This window comes from Bufo bufo, chromosome 1 (assembly GCF_905171765.1).
Source record: "Bufo bufo chromosome 1, aBufBuf1.1, whole genome shotgun sequence".
NCBI lineage: Eukaryota > Metazoa > Chordata > Amphibia > Anura > Bufonidae > Bufo > Bufo bufo.
In genome coordinates this window covers 41,601,421-41,624,115 of record NC_053389.1, presented here as the reverse complement: position 1 = coordinate 41,624,115, position 22,695 = coordinate 41,601,421, and the positions used below count along the sequence as shown (strand labels likewise).

General features: G+C 49.3%; 1 protein-coding gene across 2 annotated transcripts in view; it reads left to right on the top strand.

The window, feature by feature from the left end:
- The first annotated feature begins 4,865 nt into the window (after positions 1 to 4,865).
- Positions 4,866 to 22,695, top strand: part of KMT2B (lysine methyltransferase 2B) — a 47,351-nt gene continuing 29,521 nt past the window's right edge. For both annotated transcript variants that reach the window (XM_040422333.1, XM_040422331.1), the window contains exons 1-10: positions 4,866 to 5,748; positions 11,129 to 11,201; positions 13,780 to 16,337; positions 17,194 to 17,250; positions 17,355 to 17,517; positions 17,599 to 17,830; positions 18,349 to 18,404; positions 18,622 to 18,873; positions 19,788 to 19,933; positions 20,038 to 20,112. In XM_040422333.1, coding sequence (XP_040278267.1) covers positions 5,515 to 5,748; positions 11,129 to 11,201; positions 13,780 to 16,337; positions 17,194 to 17,250; positions 17,355 to 17,517; positions 17,599 to 17,830; positions 18,349 to 18,404; positions 18,622 to 18,873; positions 19,788 to 19,933; positions 20,038 to 20,112 — 3,846 coding nt within the window. In that variant the 5' untranslated portion in view covers positions 4,866 to 5,514. The remainder of the gene's footprint in view (positions 5,749 to 11,128; positions 11,202 to 13,779; positions 16,338 to 17,193; positions 17,251 to 17,354; positions 17,518 to 17,598; positions 17,831 to 18,348; positions 18,405 to 18,621; positions 18,874 to 19,787; positions 19,934 to 20,037; positions 20,113 to 22,695) is intronic.

Sequence of the window (22,695 nt, the reverse complement as noted above, 5' to 3'; positions counted from 1 at the left end):
GCATGGTCGGACAGCGTGATGTTCCCTATCTTTGCTGATTCTACAGCATTTAGGTGGGGGGGTGATAAGAAAAGGTAGTCTAGTCTGTGGTAAGTGGTGCTACTATATGAGAAGAAGGTGTAATCTAGTGTGGAAGGATTCAAAGTCCTCCATACGTCCGTTACTTGTAGGTCTTTTAGAACCCTCTGGATTCTGCCCAGTAGTTTATAAGTGGTGCGAGAACGTTTAGTAGAGGAGTCTAGTGCGGGTTCCAAAGGGAGGTTAAAGTGTCGCCCAGTATAATAATTCCTTCCTTAATAGAGGAGAGCATTCTGAGTGTCTGAATGAGCCACTGCGCTCCGCGGTTATTGGGGGCATATAAGTTTGCAAGCGTGACTTGGGTACCTGCAATTGTACCCCTAACAAAAAGGTATCGACCTTCGAGATCAGCTATAACAGCGGTGTGTTTAAAGGGAATTTGTTTATGGATAGCAATGCTAATGCCTCTGCTGGCAGAGGGATATGTGCTATGGAACCAGTGGGAATATTGTTTGGAAGGGAGGTGTGGTACCTTGTCTGTCTTGAAATGTGATTCCTGGATGAACACGATTGCAGATTTGTCTTTGCGCAGAAGTGAGATGACTTGTGAGCGCTTGCATGGCTTGTTCAGACCTCTAGCGTTCAGTGATGCAACTACAACAGATGCCATGTTGGAATGCAAAGGTAATGATAATTAAAACGTATATGCCCAACACGGATGAGGAGAGGAAAGGAGGAGTAGGACATTTGAATATGAGAATAAAATGCATGGTAAATGACTACAAGTTGGATAGCTTGGGGAGGGGAATACTCTAACAAGCACCTGTAAGGCTACTTTCACACTAGCGTTTGGGTGTCCGCTTGTGAGCTCCGTTTGAAGGCTCTCACAAGCGGCCCCAAACGGATCCGTCCAGCCCTAATGCATTCTGAATGGATGCGGATCCGCTCAGAATGCATCAGTCTGGCTCCGTTTGTCCTCCGCTCCGCAGGCGGACCCCTGAACGCAGCTTGCAGCGTTCGGGTGTCCGCCTGGCCGTGCGGAGCCAAACGGATCCGTCCAGACTTACAATGTAAGTCAATGGGGACGGATCCGTTTGAAGTTGACACAGTATGGCTCAATCTTCAAACGGATCCGTCCCCCATTGACTTTCAATGTAAATTAAAAACGGATCCGTTTGCATTACCATGAACAAAAAAAAATAAAAAATTTTTTTTATTTTTTTTTGTTCATGGTAATGCAAACGGATCCGTTCTGAACGGATCTAAGCGTTTGCATTATAGGTGCGGATCCGTCTGTGCAGATACCAGACGGACCCGCTCTGAACGCAAGTGTGAAAGTAGCCTTAGGCGAAATTACACCTGCAGCATCGATCAAGTAAGATGTCTTCACAGGTGGAGGGACTTGTAAAGCTCCTGAGGGCCAAAAAAGAGCCATCACGGGGGAAGAAGGAACCAAAACGGGATCTCAGACTGACCACAACCCCAGTATAGCATATACCTGGTATAACATTATTAAAACATCAAGAGTAAAGAACAAAGAGTACAGTGAACAAAAATGATGGTCCTTCTGGCAGGAACTTAAAAGAAAGCGTTAAGAGGACAACAGGGTTAAGTCCTCACGGCCTTTAGGGCCAAGGCAGGCGTGAAGAAGTGTCTCGGCCTAGGCCAAGGTGGCACTCACTGCGTGTGTAGTCCCGGTTGCAACATCGTTCTGAAAGGTGAGTGGGAGTGCATGATGGTTAATCTCCGATATGGCATCTCTCCAACTCAGGTCTTGGCTTTGGACAGATTCCTGAGACTGGCTCTCTCTGCATCTCCTGGGGAGACTAGGTGCCATGCTTCTCGTTGGGGAGGCAAAGGAAGTGGACCTCCCTGGTCCGCGGGCATCCAGGACGGAAGATCTATGGGATAAATACCTAGTGGATCCCAAGCTGCATGGAAGTCCTGAAGGAGACCTGATGGTGATCTGTTTACCATTCTTTAAGATGGCTAGGCCAAACGGATACAGCCAGCGGAAGGGGGCGGCAGACGTCTTCAGTGCCTCTAGGAGAGGTCGCAGTAGCCTGCGATTTGCTAGTGTAGAGGCCGCTAAGTCTTGGAACATCAATATATCAGAATCCTCATACTTGAGTTTAGGGTTGTTTCGGGTATCGAACTTTCGATACCCAGTCGATACTTTTGTCCCGGTATCGATGCGCTTAGAGATGCAGGACAGTAGGGAATCTAACGCAGCTGAACGTTTCTTTTTAATTCTGGAACCAAGGGCTCGATAACGGGATTTGCCTTTTATCGATACTAGGCTGTGGTACTGCACAGCCCAGTATCAGAGAACATGGAGCGTGCTGCTCTCAGCGCGGCCATGTCCCCTCAGCAGCACGGGGAGAAGGAAGCAGTCTCTCCCTCCCCCTGTGCTGCTGCTGCTGCCAATGAGAGCGCAGAGGGGCGGAGGAGGGGAGGGGCTGTGGCCACTGCGCCACCAATGATAACTAACGTTTAATACATTACAAATACAAGCGGCAGAAACACATTGCCGACACCCTGCCTCTGACAGGGTGCTGCGATCCGTGGCAATTAACCCCTCAGGTGCCGTACCCGAGGGGTTAACTGCCGCTGATCGCAGCACCCTGTCAAAGGTCAGGTGCCGGCAATGTGTTTCTGCCGCCGGCTGTATTTGTATATCAAACGTTAATTATCATTGGTGCCGCAGTGCTCCCCCTCCCCAGTATTAAAATTGTTGGTGGCAGTGGCCACAGAGTCCCCTCACTGGTGGCAGTGGTGATCGGAGCCCCAGCAGTGTAATCGCGGGGCTCCGATCTGTTACCATGGCAGCCAGGACGCTCCTGAAGCCCTGGCTGCCATGGTCAGCTCCCTGCTGCTGTGTGTACTATGCACAGGGCAGCAGGGAGAGTGCGAGATCCTATTCACCCTAATAGAGATCTACTAGGGTGAATAGGACAAGGGATTAAAAGATCCCAGATTCTAGCCCCTAAGGGGGGGGGAAATAGTTATTAAATAAACTGTAAAAAAAAAAAAGTTAAAAAAATACACCAAAATAGTATAAATCACCCTCTTTCCCAATTTTACATATAAAATATATAAACAATAAATAAATAAAATATCACATATCGCCACGTCCAAAAAATTTAAAAAATCTCTCTTATGCGGTGAACACTGTTAAATAATTTTTTTTTATAAAAACCGTGCAATTCGCCATTTTTTTTTGTTAGTCACCTTGTCCCCCCCCCCCCCAAAAAAAAATAGGATAGGACTGTTCTATTATGGGACGGACGTTCCATAAAATACGGAATGCACGCTGCTTTTTTTTTTTATGGTATCGAAAAATAATTAAAAATTTGGTATTGAAACTACCCTACTTGAGTTGGGGAGGCCTCCCTGCTACTTTTTAGAAGGGCCGCAGTGTCCACAAAGCTGAGTAGGCCTCAGATGACATCTCTCGGCGGCTCATTATGCTTGGGTTTCGGGCGGAGGGCTCTGGGGATTCTTTCAGCCACAATTGAGGCGGCTCTATCTGGCCCCAACAGAGGACTAAAGATCTCTCTTGCGGCAGCTGGTAATGCTTCTGGAGCCACTGACTCAGGTAGGCCCCGCAGCCGTATATTCCGCCTGCGATTTTCAGGTCTTTGTGAGTCTGGAGCACCGTCTTCGTCTCCTCGCCAAATTGGAGGATGGCTTCCTGAGTGCTTTCAAGTGCCACAACTCTGTGCCCCAAATGCCGTAGGTCGTCTTATATCTCGGACAGGTCCCTTTTCAGGGGTGAGAGCGCGGACTCGAGAACATCCCTGAGAATCGCTTTAGACACCGGAGGGTCTTTATGGGTGAATCTGCCCTCCGAGGCGCCGGACACGCTACCTGTCTCGGAGAGGTCATCTGCTTCTGTGTGGTGTGTTCTCTCCGGCGCCATCTTGGCAGCGTCTTCAGGCGGCAACGCGATCTTCTTTTTGAGGAATTTCTCTAGGTCTGGCTGCCTAGTCCGAACTGGGGTGTAGTCCCCATTATCTCTGGACTTTTTACTGTTGCTTTTCCCCATTTTTAGCAGGAGGGAGAGCTGAAATAAGGGTTAGGCTACTTTCACACTTGCGACAGAGTGATCCGGCAAGCAGTTCCATCGCCGGCAAAACGTATGCCAACCGATGGCATTTGTAAGACTGATCAGGATCCTGATCAGTCTTAAAAATGCCTGATCAGTCAGAAAAATGCATTAAAATGCCGGATCCGTCTTTCTGGTGTCATCCGGGAAAACGGATCCGGCATTCTGAATGCGGCACTAATACATTCCTATCAGGCAAGTCTTCAGTTTTTTTGGCCAGAGATAAAACCGTAGCATGCTGCGGTATTATCTCCGTCCTGATCAGTCAAAAAGACTGAACTGAAGACATCCTGATGCATCCTGAACGGATTGCTCTCCATTCAGAATGCATGGGGATAAAACTGATCAGTTCTTTTCCGGTATTGAGCCCCTAGGACGGAACTCAGCGCCGGAAAAGAAAAATACTAGTGTGAAAGTGCCATTATAGTTGGCCAGATCTTTTCAGGAGCTCAAACACATGCGGCCATTCTGCAGCGCGATCAAGCTCCGCCAGGAAACTTTATTTTTACAGCGGACGTATGACATGAACACTACAGCCACTGAGTCTTTTGCATTTCTGTGACTCCATGACTAGAATCATGAGAATGAACCAAGGACACAAAATATCTGAATAACTTTATTGGCTATATGCTCTCTACACAATAGCACGGACTGCCATTATAAAGGGCCCTGCAATAATTACATAAACAGTCTATAATTTGTGACATTTTCCAGGTCTATGGCTGGGTTCACACTTCGTTTAGCGGGAAATTTCAGCGCTAATAACCGCATGTCACAAGTAACGGAAGACACGGAGCCGCACAGCCTGCCGGGAGCTGTAGTTCCAGCGGGCCACATTTTCCATTCATGTAAACGGAAGTCGAAACTATATTAGACTCAATCCCCATAATGCACAGCGGCTCCCATTTCTTCTGCGTCTGGCTCTTGTAGTCCACCCCGCCATAGACCACAATGATTAATGTAACAGTAAAAACTACAATGCCCGGCATGCCTCGCGTTTCACCTGTACATGCAGCAGTTCGGCCATTACGGAGAAGGCTTCTTTAGAAGCTCCCTTTTACTTCGCCGTATGCCGCCCTTCGTTGCCTCCGCTCACTGCAGAGTCTCGGCGGAGAGCGCCTATTGCGGCCAGAGGCTTCTTTCTTCTTATAAACCGAGCCGTTCGGCCATGACTACATTTCCCGCCTCCCCCTGCGCTTCTTCAGTGCCGTACGCCGAGACGTCGCGCGCGGTGCTTGCCGGGAACAGCAGTCTTCCATCCCACTGAGCTCTACTCAATTCCTATTCGTAAGGACTACATGTCCCAGGGTTCCCCGAGCCTAGAGGCGGCAGAGACTTTGGCGCCGGCGCGCTCCGCTGTATTATTGTAGTTCCCAGTGCGGATCAAGATGGCGGCTGCGGCCTCGGCTGGTCCCGGAGCCTCGGGCTCGGTTCGGGGCCGCTTTCCGGGCCGGCCGTGGGTGGGGAGAAGCGGGAACCGGGCGGACAGGGTTCGGGTCCCGTTTTACATCGCTGGGAGAGCAGCGGAGACCGTAGACCCCGTTCATCTCCGGATCCTCGAACTCCACCTGAACATGAAGCGCCTGGCGGGGGCCTGTGGCCGGGAGAGTGACAGCGCCGAGGTGGGCGGAGGGCTAGAGCCGGGCTACAGAGCTGCCAGGGGCCACTCGGCTGTCACAGGCAAAGCCCCGGAGCTGGGTCATGTGACCGCAGAGTGGAGGCGGCAGCGATGATACATTGTATCTGGTGTCACCAGCGTTCTATCGGGCAGTCCGCTCCTGACAGGGGCCCCTGCAGAGCCAGGGATGGGGCCCGATGGGCATCATATGGGTTATTTAAAGGGACACCACCCCTCAGTCACTGCTGCTGGCAGGCTATTGCTCCCTGTTATCAGCCACATCTGTGATGGTCATCAATGGTATGAGTGACAGGGGATGCAGTGACCCCCCCCCCCCCATATGATCACTCCTTTATATCGCAGCCCCCCCATATGATCACTCCTTTATATCGCAGCCCCCCCCATATGATCACTCCTTTATACCCCCCCATATGATCACTCCTTTATACCCCCCCATATGATCACTCCTTTATATCACAGCCCCCCCATATGATCACTCCTTTATACCCCCCCATATGATCACTCCTTTATATCGCAGCCCCCCCCATATGATCACTCCTTTATATCCCAGCCCCCCATATGATCACTCCTTTATACCCCCCATATAATCACTCCTTTATATCCCAGAGCGCCCCCCCCCCCCCCTGGATTGTACTGCGTGGCTGTCCCTTTAAATCATCCCTCACGTTGCATAACTTTGCCCAAGAGCTTGCAATTCCCTCTGTGACGATGTCCATAGACATTATGATTCTGACCGGGGTTGTGATATTGGTTGCTGGTTATTACAGGAGGAGACAGCAGGTCTTCCTCTGACCGGGTGAGGGTTGTAGTACTTGTAGTTCAGGTACAAATCACAGTTGTTCGTTCTGGAAAAGGCAGAGGCAGAAGAAGTGTAATCTGCAGAACGATGATGAGATCGTCACCTCTGACCTTCCCACAGGGAACAATTTAGTCTGTGTTATTGGGATTTATGCCTTCTGACGAATATAATGCTAGTGTCAGTGATTTGTAATTATAGATATAACTAGGTCTGATCAGTGCAATCCATACCAATACCACTGTGTACATACATTACTAATCCTGGGCTACATCCAGAGCTGCATTCACTATTCTGCAGGCAACAAGCTTGTTTTCAGTAACTCCGCCAGCAGAATAGTGAGTGCAGCTCTGGAGTATAATACAGGATGTAACTCAGGATAAGTAATGTATGTACACAGTGACTTCACCAGCAGAATAGTGAGTGCAGCTCTGGAGTATAATACAGGATGTAACTCAGGATCAGTACAGGATAAGTAATGTAATGTATGTACACAGTGACTTCACCAGCAGAATAGTGAGTGCAGCTCTGGAGTATAATACAGGATGTAACTCAGGATAAGTAATGTATGTACACAGTGACTTCACCAGCAGAATAGTGAGTGCAGCTCTGGAGTATAATACAGGATGTAACTCAGGATCAGTACAGGATAAGTAATGTAATGTATGTACACAGTGACTTCACCAGCAGAATAGTGAGTGCAGCTATGGAGTATAATACAGGATGTAACTCAGGATCAGTACAGGATAAGTAATGTAATGTATGTACACAGTGACTGCACCAGCAGAATAGTGAGTGCAGCTCTGGAGTATAATACAGGATGTAACTCAGGATCAGTACAGGATAAGTAATGTAATGTCTGTTCACAGTGACTGCACCAGCAGAATAGTGAGTGCAGCTCTGGAGTATAATACAGGATGTAACTCAGGATCAGTACAGGATAAGTAATATAATGTATGTACACAGTGACTGCCCCAGCAGAATAGTGAGTGCAGCTCTGGAGTATAATACAGGATGTAACTCAGGATCAGTACAGGATAAGTAATGTAATGTATGTACACAGTGACTGCACCAGCAGAATAGTGAGTGCAGCTCTGGAGTATAATACAGGATGTAACTCAGGATCAGTACAGGATAAGTAATGTAATGTATGTACACAGTGACTGCACCAGCAGAACAGTGAGTGCAGCTCTGGAGTATAATACAGGATGTAACTCAGGATCTGTACAGGATAAGTAATGTAATGTATGTACACAGTGACTGCACCAGCAGAATAGTGAGTGCAGCTCTGGAGTATAATACAGGATGTAACTCAGGATCAGTACAGGATAAGTAATGCATGTACACAGTGACTGCACCAGCAGAACAGTGAGTGCAGCTCTGGAGTAAGTCGGGATGAGTATATGTAGACTGATGTCCGGTCTGGGTTCTGCTGTGTCTGTGGTCGCTCTTCTCCTCTCTAGATGATGATGTGACTCTGAGTCTTTTGAGCCTTTTTGCTGTTGTGTGGCTCGCGGTTTATGTTGCGGTGGATTGCAGTATTAGGGAGTTTTTTTTAGGCTTGTGGCCCCGGTGTCGTGCTGTATATTAGATGACGTCGCTGTGGTAACAGAAGTTTTCTGTAGTCGCCGTCATTAGCGGCAGAGAACCTGGAAATATCAGATGACATCTTCTCGTATTATCTCCAGGTCCTGGATGTCCCCCACCTTGTTTCATTCATACTGTGTCAGTCTATACTGTAGTTCTGGCATTATGTTTATGAACCAGGTGTCTCAGGATGAACAGAGCTCGAGTTGTTTGGGGCTTAAAGGGGTTTTCCAGGATAAAAATATATAGAAATAATCCTTAGGATAAGCCATGGCTAGCAGATGGAGTAGTACCCCGCCAATCAGCAGAAGGCGAGCGCTGCGCGCCCCTCTGTCCATTTTGGGTACTGCAGCTTTGTCCCTCCCCATTGACACGGCTCTATGTTCCTTGTTTTATGTGGGAGAAGTTTTTTTGCCTATCTTTTGGGGCGCACATAAATCATTTTTTCTATAAATTTTCGTCAAATCCCCCACATTTTATGCAGATACCTTTTTATTAGTGTAATTTTTTTCTTGCTCTTTTTTTAATGTGGACAAAAATTGCGTTCTGTAATAATTTTTTTATTTTTGCAGCTTTTTTAATTACATTTTTGTCTAGTTTTATCCCCCATCAGCTCCCCTCAGGCCCACGTCCTCCTGTGGCTGCTCCAGAATCGGGCACGTTTTCGGTACAAAATGTGACATCTCGTTAGACATCTTTATAATGCAGGAGCCTCCAATAATCCACTGCGCCTAACTCCATGGGGGGGACTTGGCGGGAAAGAGCTATGGCTTAAAGGGATTCTCTAGGATTTGCATATTGATGACCTATCCTCAGGACAGGTCGGGGGGGGGGGGGGGGGGTCTGATTCCTGGCCCCGCTCCGATCAGCTGTTTGAGGAGGCCGTAGCACTCTGGTGAGATTACCAAGTACACCGCCGTCTAATGGTTAGTGGCTGTGCATGGTATTGCAGCTCAGCCCTATTCACTAAGCTGCACCTAGGCCAGGGTTGGGCAACTTGCAGCGCTTCAGCTGTTGCAAAACTACAACTCTCAGCATGGATACTTGCTCTGCTCATCTCGGAACTCTCATAGAAATAAATGGGTCATGCTGGGAGTTGTAGTTTCACAACAGCTGGAGTGCCGCAGATTGCCCACCTCCTGATCCTAGGCCGTGTGACATCACAGGGCGCCGCAGCCTCTCCGTACAGCTGATCGGTGGGCATCCTAGGAGTCGGACCCCCACTGATCTGATATTGATGACCTATCCTGAGGACAGGCCTGCTCCCGAGGTCTCTTCACTGCTTTTCCAGTCCCCGTCTCTCGCCTTCAGCACGGATTGGGTCACGTGGGTGGTTTGCAGCCAATGACTGGCCTCAGAGGTGACGTGCCACTGAGGGCCACGTCAGTGCCTGCAGCTGCTCACCTCATTCCTTCCATGTGGAAGTAGACTGACCGGAACCAGAAGACCACTGGATGGGGCAGGGAAGTAAATAAAAGTGCAACAATTTGTGTAATATTGCATTAAAATTTTGCACAAAATGCGATTGCACAGGAGGCCGACCAGTGAGCGGTGGAACGTCAGACCAGTGTCCTGCATCGGCAGCAGTTTATTCCTCTCTCCCCATTGCTCAGCTGGTTTCAGCATGCATGTGTATTGGGATGTAGAAGGTACAGTAGCCGACGGCCATCTCAAGAGGAAGGCCAACTTAAAGGGGTTGTTCTAAGAGTTCCCCTAGCCACAGGATAGGGGATAGTAGTCCAATCGGTGGGGGTTCCCCACCAATCACAAGCATGGGGGTCCTGTATACCCTTTCTGAACGCAGTGGCGGCTGAATGTGGGCGCTCCATTCATCTTTATGGGACTGACTGAGATGTGTCTGCTGCACTCGGCCATTTTCACCAGTCCTGTAGAGATGATGGGAGTGGTAGTGCGCATGTTTGACCGCCACTCCATGCTCGGCCAATCCCTTTAAGTATGAAGAGAGGCCTGTTTTGGGTTCCCGGGGCTGACGACAAATGGGTCCCCCCCAAGTCCCCGATCATGTTATCACGGTCACTCTCGTCCACAGTGGTGGGAGCTCGTTAAGGGTTAAACCTGCGCTGCACTGAATGGTTGAAGGGACGGCCATCTGTAGATCGTATACTATAACTAACTGATATATATATATATATATATTCCATCCGGGGTCCTCCGTCTGTGCGGCAAATGTGATACTAGCCTAGGAGTTGTTTTTTTTTTTTTCTGGGAAAAAGTGAGTGACCTGTGCATGTTTATATTCAGAGGACCTAATGCTCTGCACTGCTGAGGGTTTGCTACAGTTGCATTCCGTGTGGATTCCAGCCTGATGTGTTTTACCTGCACTGATACATTGTTACAAACGGTCAGGGAGAGATTGGATACAGGGTCACCACAACCTCAGCTGTGGGAAGTACTGGATCTGTAGAAATGCTAAAGTCATCAAGGGAATGTTCCCATTCAGTGACTGCAAGCAGAGATCCTGCAGATAGTTTGGAGCTAAAACGCAAGGTTTGTTAGAAAGTCGCAGACGTTTTTCTTACACGAGGAGGGTCTTTCCGGGATTATAAACGGGGATCTGCTTTGGTTTCCAGAAGCAGCGCCTCTCTCTTGCGCATGGCCGTGCCTGGTATTGCAGCGCAGTCTCTCTCTCCCAGGTGTGGCGCTGTAGACCTGATGATATACTCCATGTCTGACGCTGCATATCTCTTCAGGAGCCCCCCCCCCCCCCCCCCCCCGACAGATGTGCCGGTGACTCGTCATAGTCGTCCGTTTCTCTGAATAGAATACCAGAACTGTAGTGAAGACTGACAGTTTATGTTTTAGGCGGGAGACAGAGTTATAATGTAAATGTCAGTCGTGGTCAGTGGGTGCCTCCTTTAGGTGATGTAATGGCAGCAATTCAGCGGAGTTTCCGCGGTGGGGGCGGGGCTCTGTGTACAATGCCGCAGCCGTAACCAATGCCTCGTTTTGTCTTTTGCAGGAAGAATTTGAGGGGTTCAGTGATGATGAGCTCGTCCGGAGTCCTCGGCGCCTGGCTCTGAGATTGAAAAAAGGTGAAGGCCCCCCCCCCCCCCTGTGCAAAATTTATAGCGATATATGACCGGCCCACCGCCAGGCCTCCTGCACACGACTGTGCCCGTTTCTCGCTCCACAAGCCGCGGATCCACGAAATACAGATACTGACCGCGTGCATCCCGCAATGTTATCACTCCCATCATCCCATCAGTAGAAATGTGGATCGGACACAGACCCACGGTCGTGTGCATGAGGCATAAACCCCCCCACCCCTGTGACCCCCTTCCCGACCTCCTGTCCCTGGTGAGTCATGTGACCACAGATTGGAAGCTGGAGCGATACATTGTATCCAGTGCCTCCAGCAGTCTACCATTCTCTGCTTCTAATGGGCCCCAAGGTCAGGCCAGAGGGAGTCTCCTGTCTTTATCTTATGGTAGTGAAGAGATATTTAAAGGGACCCAACATTTTATGGTTCTTTTTATTTGTGGAATCCATTATGTTTCCCCCTGTTATCAGCCATCCCAGGCTGGGGGGTCGGACTATAGGGCAGGTGAATACAGTCTATTGCCCCCTGTTATCAGCCATCAGACCCCGGGGGGACGCGCTGACTGCAATGTTCTTCAGTGGCATTGCTGATGTAGAGACCTCCCTGCCCCCCTGATCACCGTGTCACGTGTCTTGGTGCAGAGACATTTCCATCTGTGTGTGACTGATATCAGCCACTCTTCTTAGGCTACTTTCACACCTGCGTTAGGAGCGGATCCGTCTGGAGTCTGCACAGACGGATCCGCTGCTATAATGCAAACACTTTCATCCGTTCAGAACGGATCCGTCTGCATAACTGTTTATTTCAGATCAGATTTTTCACTTTGGAAAACTCAGATCCGACAGTATATTCTAAACACAGAAGCGTTCCCATGGTGATGGGGACGCTTCAAGTTAGAATATACTAAAAGCACGGTGTACATGACTGCTGCCTGGCAGCACCCGATCTCTTACAGGGGGCTGTGATCCGCAGCACCCTCCCCAGTATTAAATGTGACCAGTGCGGCCCCCTCCCTCTATATTCATTGGTGGCCAGTGCGGGCCCCCCCTCCCTCCCCAGTATTAAATGTGACCAGTGTGGCCCCCCTCCCTCTATATTCATTGGTGGCCAGTGCGTATTCCCAGTATTAAATATGACCAGTGCGGCCCCCTTCCCTCTATTCATTGGTGGCCAGTGCGGATTCCCAGTATTGTGACCAGTGCGGCCTCCCCCCCCCCCCCCCCCATCATTGGTGGCAGCGGGGAGTTCCGATCGGAGTCCCAGTTTAATAGCTGGGGCTCTGATCGGTTACCATGGCAGCCAAGACGCTATTGCAGTCTTGGTTGCCATGGTTACTTAGCAATAAATAGAAGCATTATACTTACCTGCGATCTGCGATGTCTGTGACCGGCCGGGAGCTCCTCCTACTGGTAAGTGAAAGGTCTGTGCGGCGCATTGCCTATAGCACAGACCTGTCACTTACCAGTAGGAGGGGCTCCCGGCCGGTCACAGACATCGCAGGTAAGTATAATGCTTCTATTTATTGCTAAGTAACCATGGCAGCCAAGACTGCAATAGCGTCTTGGCTGCCATGGTAACCGATCAGAGCCCCAGCGATTAAACTGGGACTCCGATCGGGGGGAAGAGTAGACGCCGCACTGGTCACAATACTGGGAATCCACACTGGCCACCAATGAATATAGAGGGAGGGGGGCCGCACTGGTCATATTTAATACTGGGAATCCGCACTGGCCACTAATGAATATAGAGGGAGGGGGGCCGCACTGGTTACAATTAATACGAGGGAGGGGGGGGGGGGGGGCCGCACTGGCCACCAATGAATATAGAGGGAGGGGGGCCGCACTGGTCACCAATAAGTTAAATACAGGAGGAGGGGGGGGGGGTCTGCAGGGGCAGTCATGTACACAGTTATCAGTATATTCTAACTTGAAGCGTCCCCATCACCATGGGAACGCCTCTGTGTTAGAATATACTGTCGGATCTGAGTTTCACGATGTAACTCAAATCCGATGGTATATTCTAACATAGAGGCGTTCCCATGGTGATGGGGACGCTTCAAGTTAAAATATACCAGCGGATTGGAGAAAACTCCGATCTGATGGTATATTAATAGGGACTCCTGACTTTACATTGAAAGTCAATGGGGGACGGATCCGTTTGAAATTGCACCTTATTGTGTCAACGTCAAACGGATCCGTCCCCATTGACTTGCATTGTAAGTCTGGACGGATCAGTTTGCCTCCGCACGGCCAGGCGGACACGAAAACGCTGCAAGCTGCGTTCAGGTGTCCGCCTGCTGAGCGGAGGCCAAACGGTGCCATACTGATGCATTCTGAGCGGATCCGCATCCACTCAGAATGCATTGGGGCTGGACGGATCCGTTCGGGGCCGCTTGTGAGAGCCTTCAAACGGAGCTCACAAGCGGAGCCCCGAACGCTAGTGTGAAAGTAGCCTTATTACGCTTCAGCACTTTTATAAAGGGGTACTGGCCCTTTAATTCTTCTATTAATGCAGCATATTGTTATGATTTTCTTCCCTTTTTGATTTTATACTTTTCCCTCCTTTCACAGGTCACAAATCTAAAGCCCCGCCAAGCTCTCCTCCCCCATCTGCAGTGTCTTGCTCCACGCCAAGAAGTCCTAGCGCTAAGCAAGAGAGCCCCGCTGCGCCCTTGAAGCGCGAGTGCCCCGCCACTCCGGTTAAGCAGCCGACGAGCCTGGTACTGTCCAATATAAAACAGAGTTTCACCCCTGAGAAGATTGTCCGGGTGCATCTGACTCAACTGGATCCTTCCTTGTATAGTTTGCATTCTTCTACGTTACTGTATTCTTCAAAGGAAACGCCAAAATCCTCAACCAATCACAGCACTGCTTTATCTCCCCGCCTTTCCCCTCCCGATCATGCCACTCCCCCCAAACAGCTGAATAGCGCCCCTGATCCTCCTGCCCGTAACAGACGCCAGCAGAGGAACAGAAGACCGGCTGGTCCTAGACGCCGCTCTCGGACTAGTCGATGCAAAGCAAGCTCCTTGGAAACTCAACAGGATGAAAAGGACTCCCTCCAAGACGCACCTGCTGAGGAGAGTAGTATCTATGAACCTCTTAAAGATTTTTCTTCGGACCCTGTCAGTACCAATGCTGGTGATACGAGGAAGCCAGTGTCTTCAGGAGATGATTCCATGGACACAACTACCGAGACGAATCTCAGTGGGACCTCCGAACCTGTTGTCGTCAGCTTGGATGAACCAAAAAATCTGATAAGTTGTAGCTCCAGGGAAGGAGAGATTGAGGAGCAGAGCTCTGATTGTGTAGTGGTGGCCAAAGAGCAGAAGAAACGAAGGGGACTAAGGGACCGATACATTCCTAAAGTCAAGTGGAAGCTAAGAGGGGGATGTAGGCAAGAGAGTCAACCAGAAGGAGAAGTGGCAGAAACAGCAACACTTGAAAACGACGTCAAGGAGGATGAAAAAGACAAGATACTACTGATTGACCCCGATCTTCCAGTGACTGACTGTAAACCAGCCGTAGAAGTAACAATGCCCATAAAGGATGAAACCACTGATCAAACCATGAACGACAGCCAAGATGGTTCCCAAAGTTCGGTCCCCCAAGAAAACGATGAAGCGAACAATCAAGAGATGGTTGAATTGGAGGAGAAATGTTTTGACAAAAGTAGCGATTCCGATTCTCAGGTGGAGACTGCAGAAGCTCCTCCAGAACCTCCGGAGATGGAGATGACGCAGAGTTCAGCACCAGTAAAGGAACAAATCGGTTTACGAGACGTGTCTCCTGCCTTGTCAGAAATTCCACTTCCGCAAATAAAGATAAAAATTATGAAAGCGAAGTCGAGGAGTTCAAGGAGGTCGCAGCACACATCCGCCCGGAGGCTGATAGTTAAGTTGGTGGAAGTGGAGAGCAAGACTGAGCCTAAACCACAAGCTCAGTCTTCCAAAGCAGAGACTTCAGGCATCGACAGCGAAGTCTTCCTCAAGCCTTCAGTCAGTGCAAGACCTTCCCGCGTCATCAAAATGCCTCGTAGATTCATGGACGATTCGGAGTCACAGGCCACCGAGAACCAGGCAAAGAAGGTTCTTTCCAAGCCCACCCTCACCATGGCAGAGTTGGAGAAACAGGTGCTCTCCGATGCTCTTCCTCCTTCTGACCCTCGTTTTAGTCTTTTTAATGACGAGGACCACCTCAACTTGCTACCTCCAACATCTCCCCATACGGACTCCACCCAGACAGCTACATCTCCTCCTTCCACTGCTCCACAGTCCGCCCCTTCTGAAACTGTTCGCAAAAACATCCTCCGGGCACCGACGTTTTGTTGGAGATCATCAAACGTTTTGGAGGTCCAGGAGGCGCCAAGTTCCAGTCAGCCTGTCTTTCGTCTGCAGTCTCCGACCTCACCGGATGACCCCTTAAAACCCAGCCCTCCAGCTTCTACTCCTTCTTCCCCTCTTCCATCCAATGTTCCTCCCAAACTGGAGTCTACCAAACGTTCTCCTCTCCTCCGTGCTCCTCAATTCACGCCCAGTGAAGCGCACTTGAAGATTTACCAGTCTGTTTCACTCCATGACAAGGAGGCCAAGACGCATCTAACAGATCACTGTTCCGCCGTTGTCGCCTCTTCACCAGAAGTGCTGGTTTCCGCCACGGCTAAACCTGGTGATTTGCAGCCTTCGGGAAGAAGGGCGAACCACTTGGCTTTACCTCTGTTTGTGGACACTCTTTCTGGAAACATGGAAGTCCCTTGCAACTCTTCGGAGGTGACGGCATCGAACCTCAAGAGCAGTGAAGTGCGTTCTGAGCCAGCAGAGCTGCTCTCAAGCTTGAGATCCGAGAAGCCGACTGGCAACCTGCAGCAGAACGAGCTGCTTGACTCTTCCAACAAACCCCTGGAGATCGGAGCCATGACTCTGTGCGCCCAAAGCGCTGCCCGAGCCGTGTGCAAAATGGTTGTGAAATCCCATGGTACCTCTTGTGTGGGGTCACTGTCCCAGGAAGAGGGCACCTCGTTCCCGCCAAATGAAATTACTCTCTCCGGTACTGACAAGAAGGTCATCAGCCTCCTGGAAAAGGCCAAAATACAGCTCTTCAAGATAGACAAGCAGAAGACCGTGGACCTGGTGAGGGTTACAACCGTCGTCTGGTAGGGAATTGCAGTGGAAGGTGCAGCACAGAGAGTTTCAGGAGAGGGATCTGGTGATTTTGTGGGAAGTCACATAGTTGGTGCTGGGTTCTTGGCAGCACAGAGTATGTCAGGGGAGGAGTGTGCTGATCTTGTGGGAACGAGCAGCGCAGAGTATTTTAGGAAAATAGTTTGCTGACACTGCGGTGTGAAACAGTGAAAGGAGCTGTGGGGGAAAGCAGCACAGAGTATTTCAGGAGAGAACCATGCTGATCTTGTTAGAGGCCTCATACTGTAAGGAGCGTGGTCTCCAGCAACACAGAGTATTTTAGAAGAGGAGTGTGCTGATCTCGTGGGAGGGGAAGAGCAGCACAGAGTATTTCTGGAGGACTGGGTTGAACCTTGTGGGAGGAAACCTAGCGAAAGAGGCTGGGTTTCCAGCAGCACAGATTATTTCAGAAGAGGAGGAGTGTGCTGATCTTGTGAAAGGCCACGTATTGAGCAGGAGGAAAATCTTGTCCGGCAGCGCAGAGTGTATCAGGAGGTTAGTGTGTTGATCCTGTGGGCACAGCACAGAGTATTTCAGCATAGAAGTATGCTGATCTAAGCAGTGACATAGAGGAATTTTCCAGCAGCACAGAGTATTTCTGGAGAGGAGTGCATTGACTTTGATGTCAGACTGAGAAGTATGAGACTCCAGCAGCACAGAGTATTTCAGCGTAGAAGTGTGCTGATCTAGGCGATTACATAGAAGAATTTTCTAGCAGCACAGAGTATTTCAGGAGCAGGCAGCATCCAGAGTAGTCAGTCAGTGATGTGATAAACTTGCTTCTCTGGTTCTTGTCCATTTTTAGGCAGCGGCTGCAGATTCCTCTCAGGGTGAAAATGGCACCAAGTCTGCCGCCGCTCAGGTAATGAATGATCCTTGTGATCTTTGGTTATCGGGACCAGTCCCCGATGTTGCTGCAAACCGAATTTCACTATTTTATAAAAAAAATTCTTCCTCCTTCACCAGGGCCAGGACTCTCCTGTACAAGGACCCCGCATTAAACACGTGTGCAGACACCCTGCTGTGGCCCTGGGCCAGCCCCGCGCCATGATCCCGGAGGACATCCCCAGGCTGAGCGCCCTGCCGCTGTGCGAGCGGGAGGCCTCCCAACCCCCGGCCGCTCCTGAGGGTGAGCACTTGTTATTTTGGTCCTGAGAAGGACCGGCGGCTCCCGTCTGCAGCTGTACTCATCTCTCTCTCTGGTTTCCAGACCATTCCTCCGCCTCCGAGCCGGAGACCGTCACCGTGGTGAAACAGAGGCCAGTGAGGCAGCCGCCGCCTCCACCCCCGCGTAGACCAAGACCCACGTCCAGGGCCCGGCTCCGCATGACCAGGTGTGGAAAATGCAAAGGTTGTCTGGTGACGGAGGACTGCGGGACCTGCGTCAACTGCCTGGACAAAACCAAGTTTGGAGGCCCCAACACCAAGAAGCAATGTTGTGTGTGAGTGTGTCATCCGTTTACTGAGGGTTCCGCTTGACGTCAGGATTAAAGGGCATCTCTGGCACTTAAATATCGACGGCCTCCCCAGGATAGGTCAGCAATATCAAATTGGTGGGGGTCCGACTCCTAACACTCCCCAGGCAGCTGCATCATCTTCATAGTATACCAAGCACAGCGCCGTGCGGTGTATAGTGGCTGTTCTAGGTATTGCAGCTGGGACTGAGTTGCAGAAAGGGCATGTGGCCAAAGTGGTCGCTATGAATGCTGCAACCCCCCCCCCCCCCCCCCCTTCAATAGCTAATTGGCGAGAGTGCCGGAGGTCGGATTGATCTGATAGGTCATCCGTATTTGTGCCTGAACAACCCCTTTAATAACGTAATAGAGGTTTTATAAATGGTGGCGTCATACACCGCGCAGTGACGGCATTTGAATTGTATCGGGGATCTTTTATATAGAGAAATTTCGGGGGTTTGGCGGCCGTTCTCCCTCTCAGCAGTTTCCCCTCTCTCTCCCCATAGGAACAAGAGATGTGATGTGATCGAAGCGCGCAGGCTGCAGAGACAGTCGCACAAAGGTGAGCGGAAATGTACAGCTATTCACCTCTTCTGGTACACTGTAGCAGCCTCTCAGCCGTCCATAACATTGCAGTACTGTTTTTCCATTCAGTGACAGCAAGCAGAAATTGCAGTCCTTTACTTAAATTGTGAGAGGGGTCATTATAGCTTTAAAATACCAAAATTTTATATATATTTTTTTTTAACTCCCCCGCCGCCCCCTCCCTCCCCTTGCAGGACGGAAAGTGATCAGGCACCTCCCGCCCACCCGCTACAGCGTCTCCGAATCAGACGAATCTTTTCCCGATACATTTCGAAACGAAGACACCGAACCCTCCGATCGATTGGAAACCGGACAGATGACCCAGCGCAAATCTAGCCGCCGCTGTGTGAGACAACGCCCCTGCTACGACCTCTTCCCCGATTCTGAAGATTCAGACTACGATCCGAGCCCCAGCGCCCCCCGCCGCAAACAGAGACGGGAGTCTGGTAAGGGCGAGCACATCCGCGCGGTCTTTACTGCTAGAGGTGTTCTGTACCTGAGTAACTGAGGCGAAAATGAACTGAGCACCTCCTGGCAACTCTCTTGGTTCATTTCCACACCGTTTTCAAGATCTCTGCTCTCTGTCAGTGAATGGTAACATGCCAGCGTAATACTTCTCACAGCTGACGCTTTGCTACAGTCCTCTCCAGGCTTGATCATCCGCTGTGTGTCTTTCTTCTAAAGTGATGTCATTATGATCAGTGGGGAGGTCTGACCTCGGGGACCCCCACCGATCCTGAGAATGAAGGGGGCTGCAGTGCTGTGACCCCCTTCATATTTTTGTAGGCACAGCAGCACCCCAGAATCCTAATGGCGCTTGGTTGCAGTTCCCTGATCCTGCAGAGGAGAATGGTGAAGGGACCTTAGCGCTGTGGCCCCTTCATTCTACTAAGTCCTAGGGGTCAACCCCCCCCCCTCCATTCCTTGCAGCACGCAATCGCATTACGAGATGGGGATACCCCCAATAAAAAGCATGCCTTTTACCTGCACTGATACATTGTAACAAGCTATGTGCCCCATGTAGACTATCCTACACTCAGCTGCCCTGATAGTTTGTTACAGTGTGTCAGTGGGTGGTCTACGCACCCTCGGCTCTGAGAAGGATCAGGCAAGTTATGAATAAGAATATTCTCAGCAAGCAGAGATCTAAACACTGGTGAGGGACTGCTACCGAGTCTTATTAGGAAGTTGCACAATCTATTTAAAGGGAAAGCCCTTTCCTCCAGCCTTTTATCATGCGGAGGAGGCGCTGGAGCCGCTCGGTCCGTTCAGCCTTGTCTGCTGTGATAGTTATGATAGAACCTCTTGAGGTCGAGCGAGTGTCTTCAGCTAATTTGCTTTGTTTGTCCCCCACACATAGAGATTAACAACGTGATTTCTAGGGGAAAAAAATCTGTTTCTTCTCATGTCACAGATTTGCTTCCCCAGGACTCGGAGGAGCAGAGTAAACCCCGCAGAACCCCGCAGCAGCCCCTGATCCTCCGAGCCAGGTCTGGGCCGGAGCTGGTGAGTCGTCCCCCCCCCCCCCCCTCACTAGCAGGGGATATGAGGGCCTTGTGGTGTGGGTTGGGTCTCGTCCTTTCTAACCTCTTCCGTTTCCCTCCCTCTAGGACTTTATGGTGAATGGTTCATCAACGAAGATCAAATCTTCTGATGGAACGCATCGCTTACGCGTGGATTTCAAGGTTTGTTACCCCCTTGAAGTGTTACTTGGCAGCTGCTCCCCTAGAAGAGCGGTCCTGGACAGTAGACCCCCTTTATTTCCCACTAAAATGTTTATCCCCTGCCCACAGGCTATAGGGGCAAAGTCTCTAATCGCTGGGGGTGTGCCCTCTGTGAGCCTCACTGATCACCTGGTGAATGGTGCTCCTCCACAGTCATAGGGTCCTGCACCAAAGCTTGATTACGCCCTCGTCCTGTCAGATTTACAACTTTTATTAACCTCCTCCCGTCCGCCCATAGACTAAAAACGTCCGGGAGGTGGTTCTATATTTCTGAATGGACGTTCCTGAACGTCCATTCAGAGATCGCAGCTGCATGCTGATCGGGTTGCCCGCTGTCAGTGACAGGAGGGCAACCCAGAGAGAAGGCAGGGACAGTGCCCAGGTGTCCCTGCTTTCTAGATCGCTGCATACACAGCGCTCACCGAGCTATGCGCTTCCTTTTCCGGCCCGGCGGTCATGTGATTGCCGGGATCGGAGAGTGCCGGAGCTGTGTGAGGTCTTTCGGAGACCTCGATCAGCCCTGCACTGAGGCTGTATTGCGCTGTACAGCCTCTCTGGGGGGTGCATTTCTCCTGTAACTGGGGTTATGTCAGCCCCAGTTACAGGAGTAATCAATAGTAAAAAAAAAAAAAAAAGTGAAGTAAATGTCCCCCAGAGGTCTTGTATGACCTTATGGGGGACGAAAAGTGCAAAAAAAAAGAAAAAAATGAAAGGAATAAAAAAATTATTTTTTTTTAAATAGAAAAAATAAACCAGACATATTTGGTATTGCCGCATCCGTGACGGTCGGCTCTATAAATATATCACATGATTGACCCAGTCCGATAAACACCATAAAATAATGGCAAAAAAAGGCCATTTTTGTCACCTTACATCACAAAAAGTGCAACATCAAGTTATCAAAAACGCGTATGTCCCACAAAATGGTACCAATAAGACAGTCACCTCATCCTGCAAAAAATGAGCCCCTACATAAGAAAATCTCTCAAAAAAAAAAAAAAAACTATAGCTCTTAGAACATGGACACATTAAAACATAATTTTTTTTTGTTTCAAAAATGCTATTATTGTGTAAAACTTAAATAAATAAGAAAAAGTATACATATTAGGTATCGCCACATCCGTAACAATCTGCTCTATAACAATGTTACTTGACCGAACCCCTCAGGTGACTGCTGTAAAAATAAATAAATAAAAACTGTGCTAAAACAACCAATTTTTTTGGTCACCTTGCCCCATAAAGTGCTATAATGAATGATCAAAAAATCATATGTACCCAAAAATAGTACCAATAAAACTGGCACCTTATCCCCTAGTTTCCAAAATGGGATCACTTCTTGGGAGTTTCTACTGTAAGGGTGCATCAGGGGGGCTTCAAATGGGACATGGCATCTAAAAACCATGTGGAGTTCCTTTTCTTCTGCGCCCTGCCGTGTGCCCATACAGCAGTTTATGACCACATGTGGGGTGTTTCTGTAAACCGCAGAATCTGGGTAATAAATATTGAGTTTTGTTTGGCTGTTAACCCTCGATGTGTTAAAGAAAAAATTGGATTAAAATGGAAAATTTGCCAAAAAAGTGAAATTTAAAAATTTGATCTCCATTTTTCCTTTAATTCTTGTGGAACGCCTAAAGGGTTAACAAAGTTTGTAAAATTGGTTTTAAGTAACTTGAGGGGTGTAGTTTCTACAATGGGGTCATTTATGGAGCTTTCCACTATGTAGGCCCCACAAACAGACTTCAGACCTGTTAAAGAGGACCTTTCACTAGAATAGAAAATCTAGTGAAAGGCGGCGCCCGGGGATCTCCCTGCACTTACTATTATCCCTGGGCGCCGCTCCGTTCTCCCGCTATGCCCTCCGGTATCTCCGGTCACTAAGTTATGGTAGGCGGAGTCTGCCCTTGTTCTGCTGTAGTACTGGCCAATCGCATTGCAGAGCTCACAGCCTGGGAGAAAATAACCTCCCAGGCTGTGAGCTCTGCGCTGCGATTGGCCAGCGCTACAGCAGAACAAGGGCAGACTCCGCCTACCATAACTTAGTGACCGGAGATACCGGAGGGCATAGCGGGAGAACGGAGCGGCGCCCAGGGATAATAGTAAGTGCAGTGATATCCCCGGGCGCCGCTCTCCATGTCTGTATAGTTAGTTTAGATTTTCTGTTCTAGTGAAAGGTCCTCTTTTTAAAAAGTGGGTTTTGGCAATTTTCTTAAAAATTTGAAGAATTGCTTCTAAGCCTTCTAACGTCCTAAAAAAATAAAATGACATTTCCAAAATGATGCCAACATAAAGTAGACATATGGGGAATGTTAAGTAATAAATATTTTATGAGGCATCACTTTCTGTTTTAAAAGCAGAGAAATTGAAGTTTAGAAAATTGCGAATTTTTAAAAAACTTTGGTAAATTTGGGATTTTTTCATAAATAAAAGTAAAAATATATTGACTCAAATTTATGACTATCGTGAAGTACAATGTGTCGTGAGAAAACAGTCTCTGAATGACTTGGATAATTAAAGGCGTTTCATAGTTATTACCACATAAAGTGA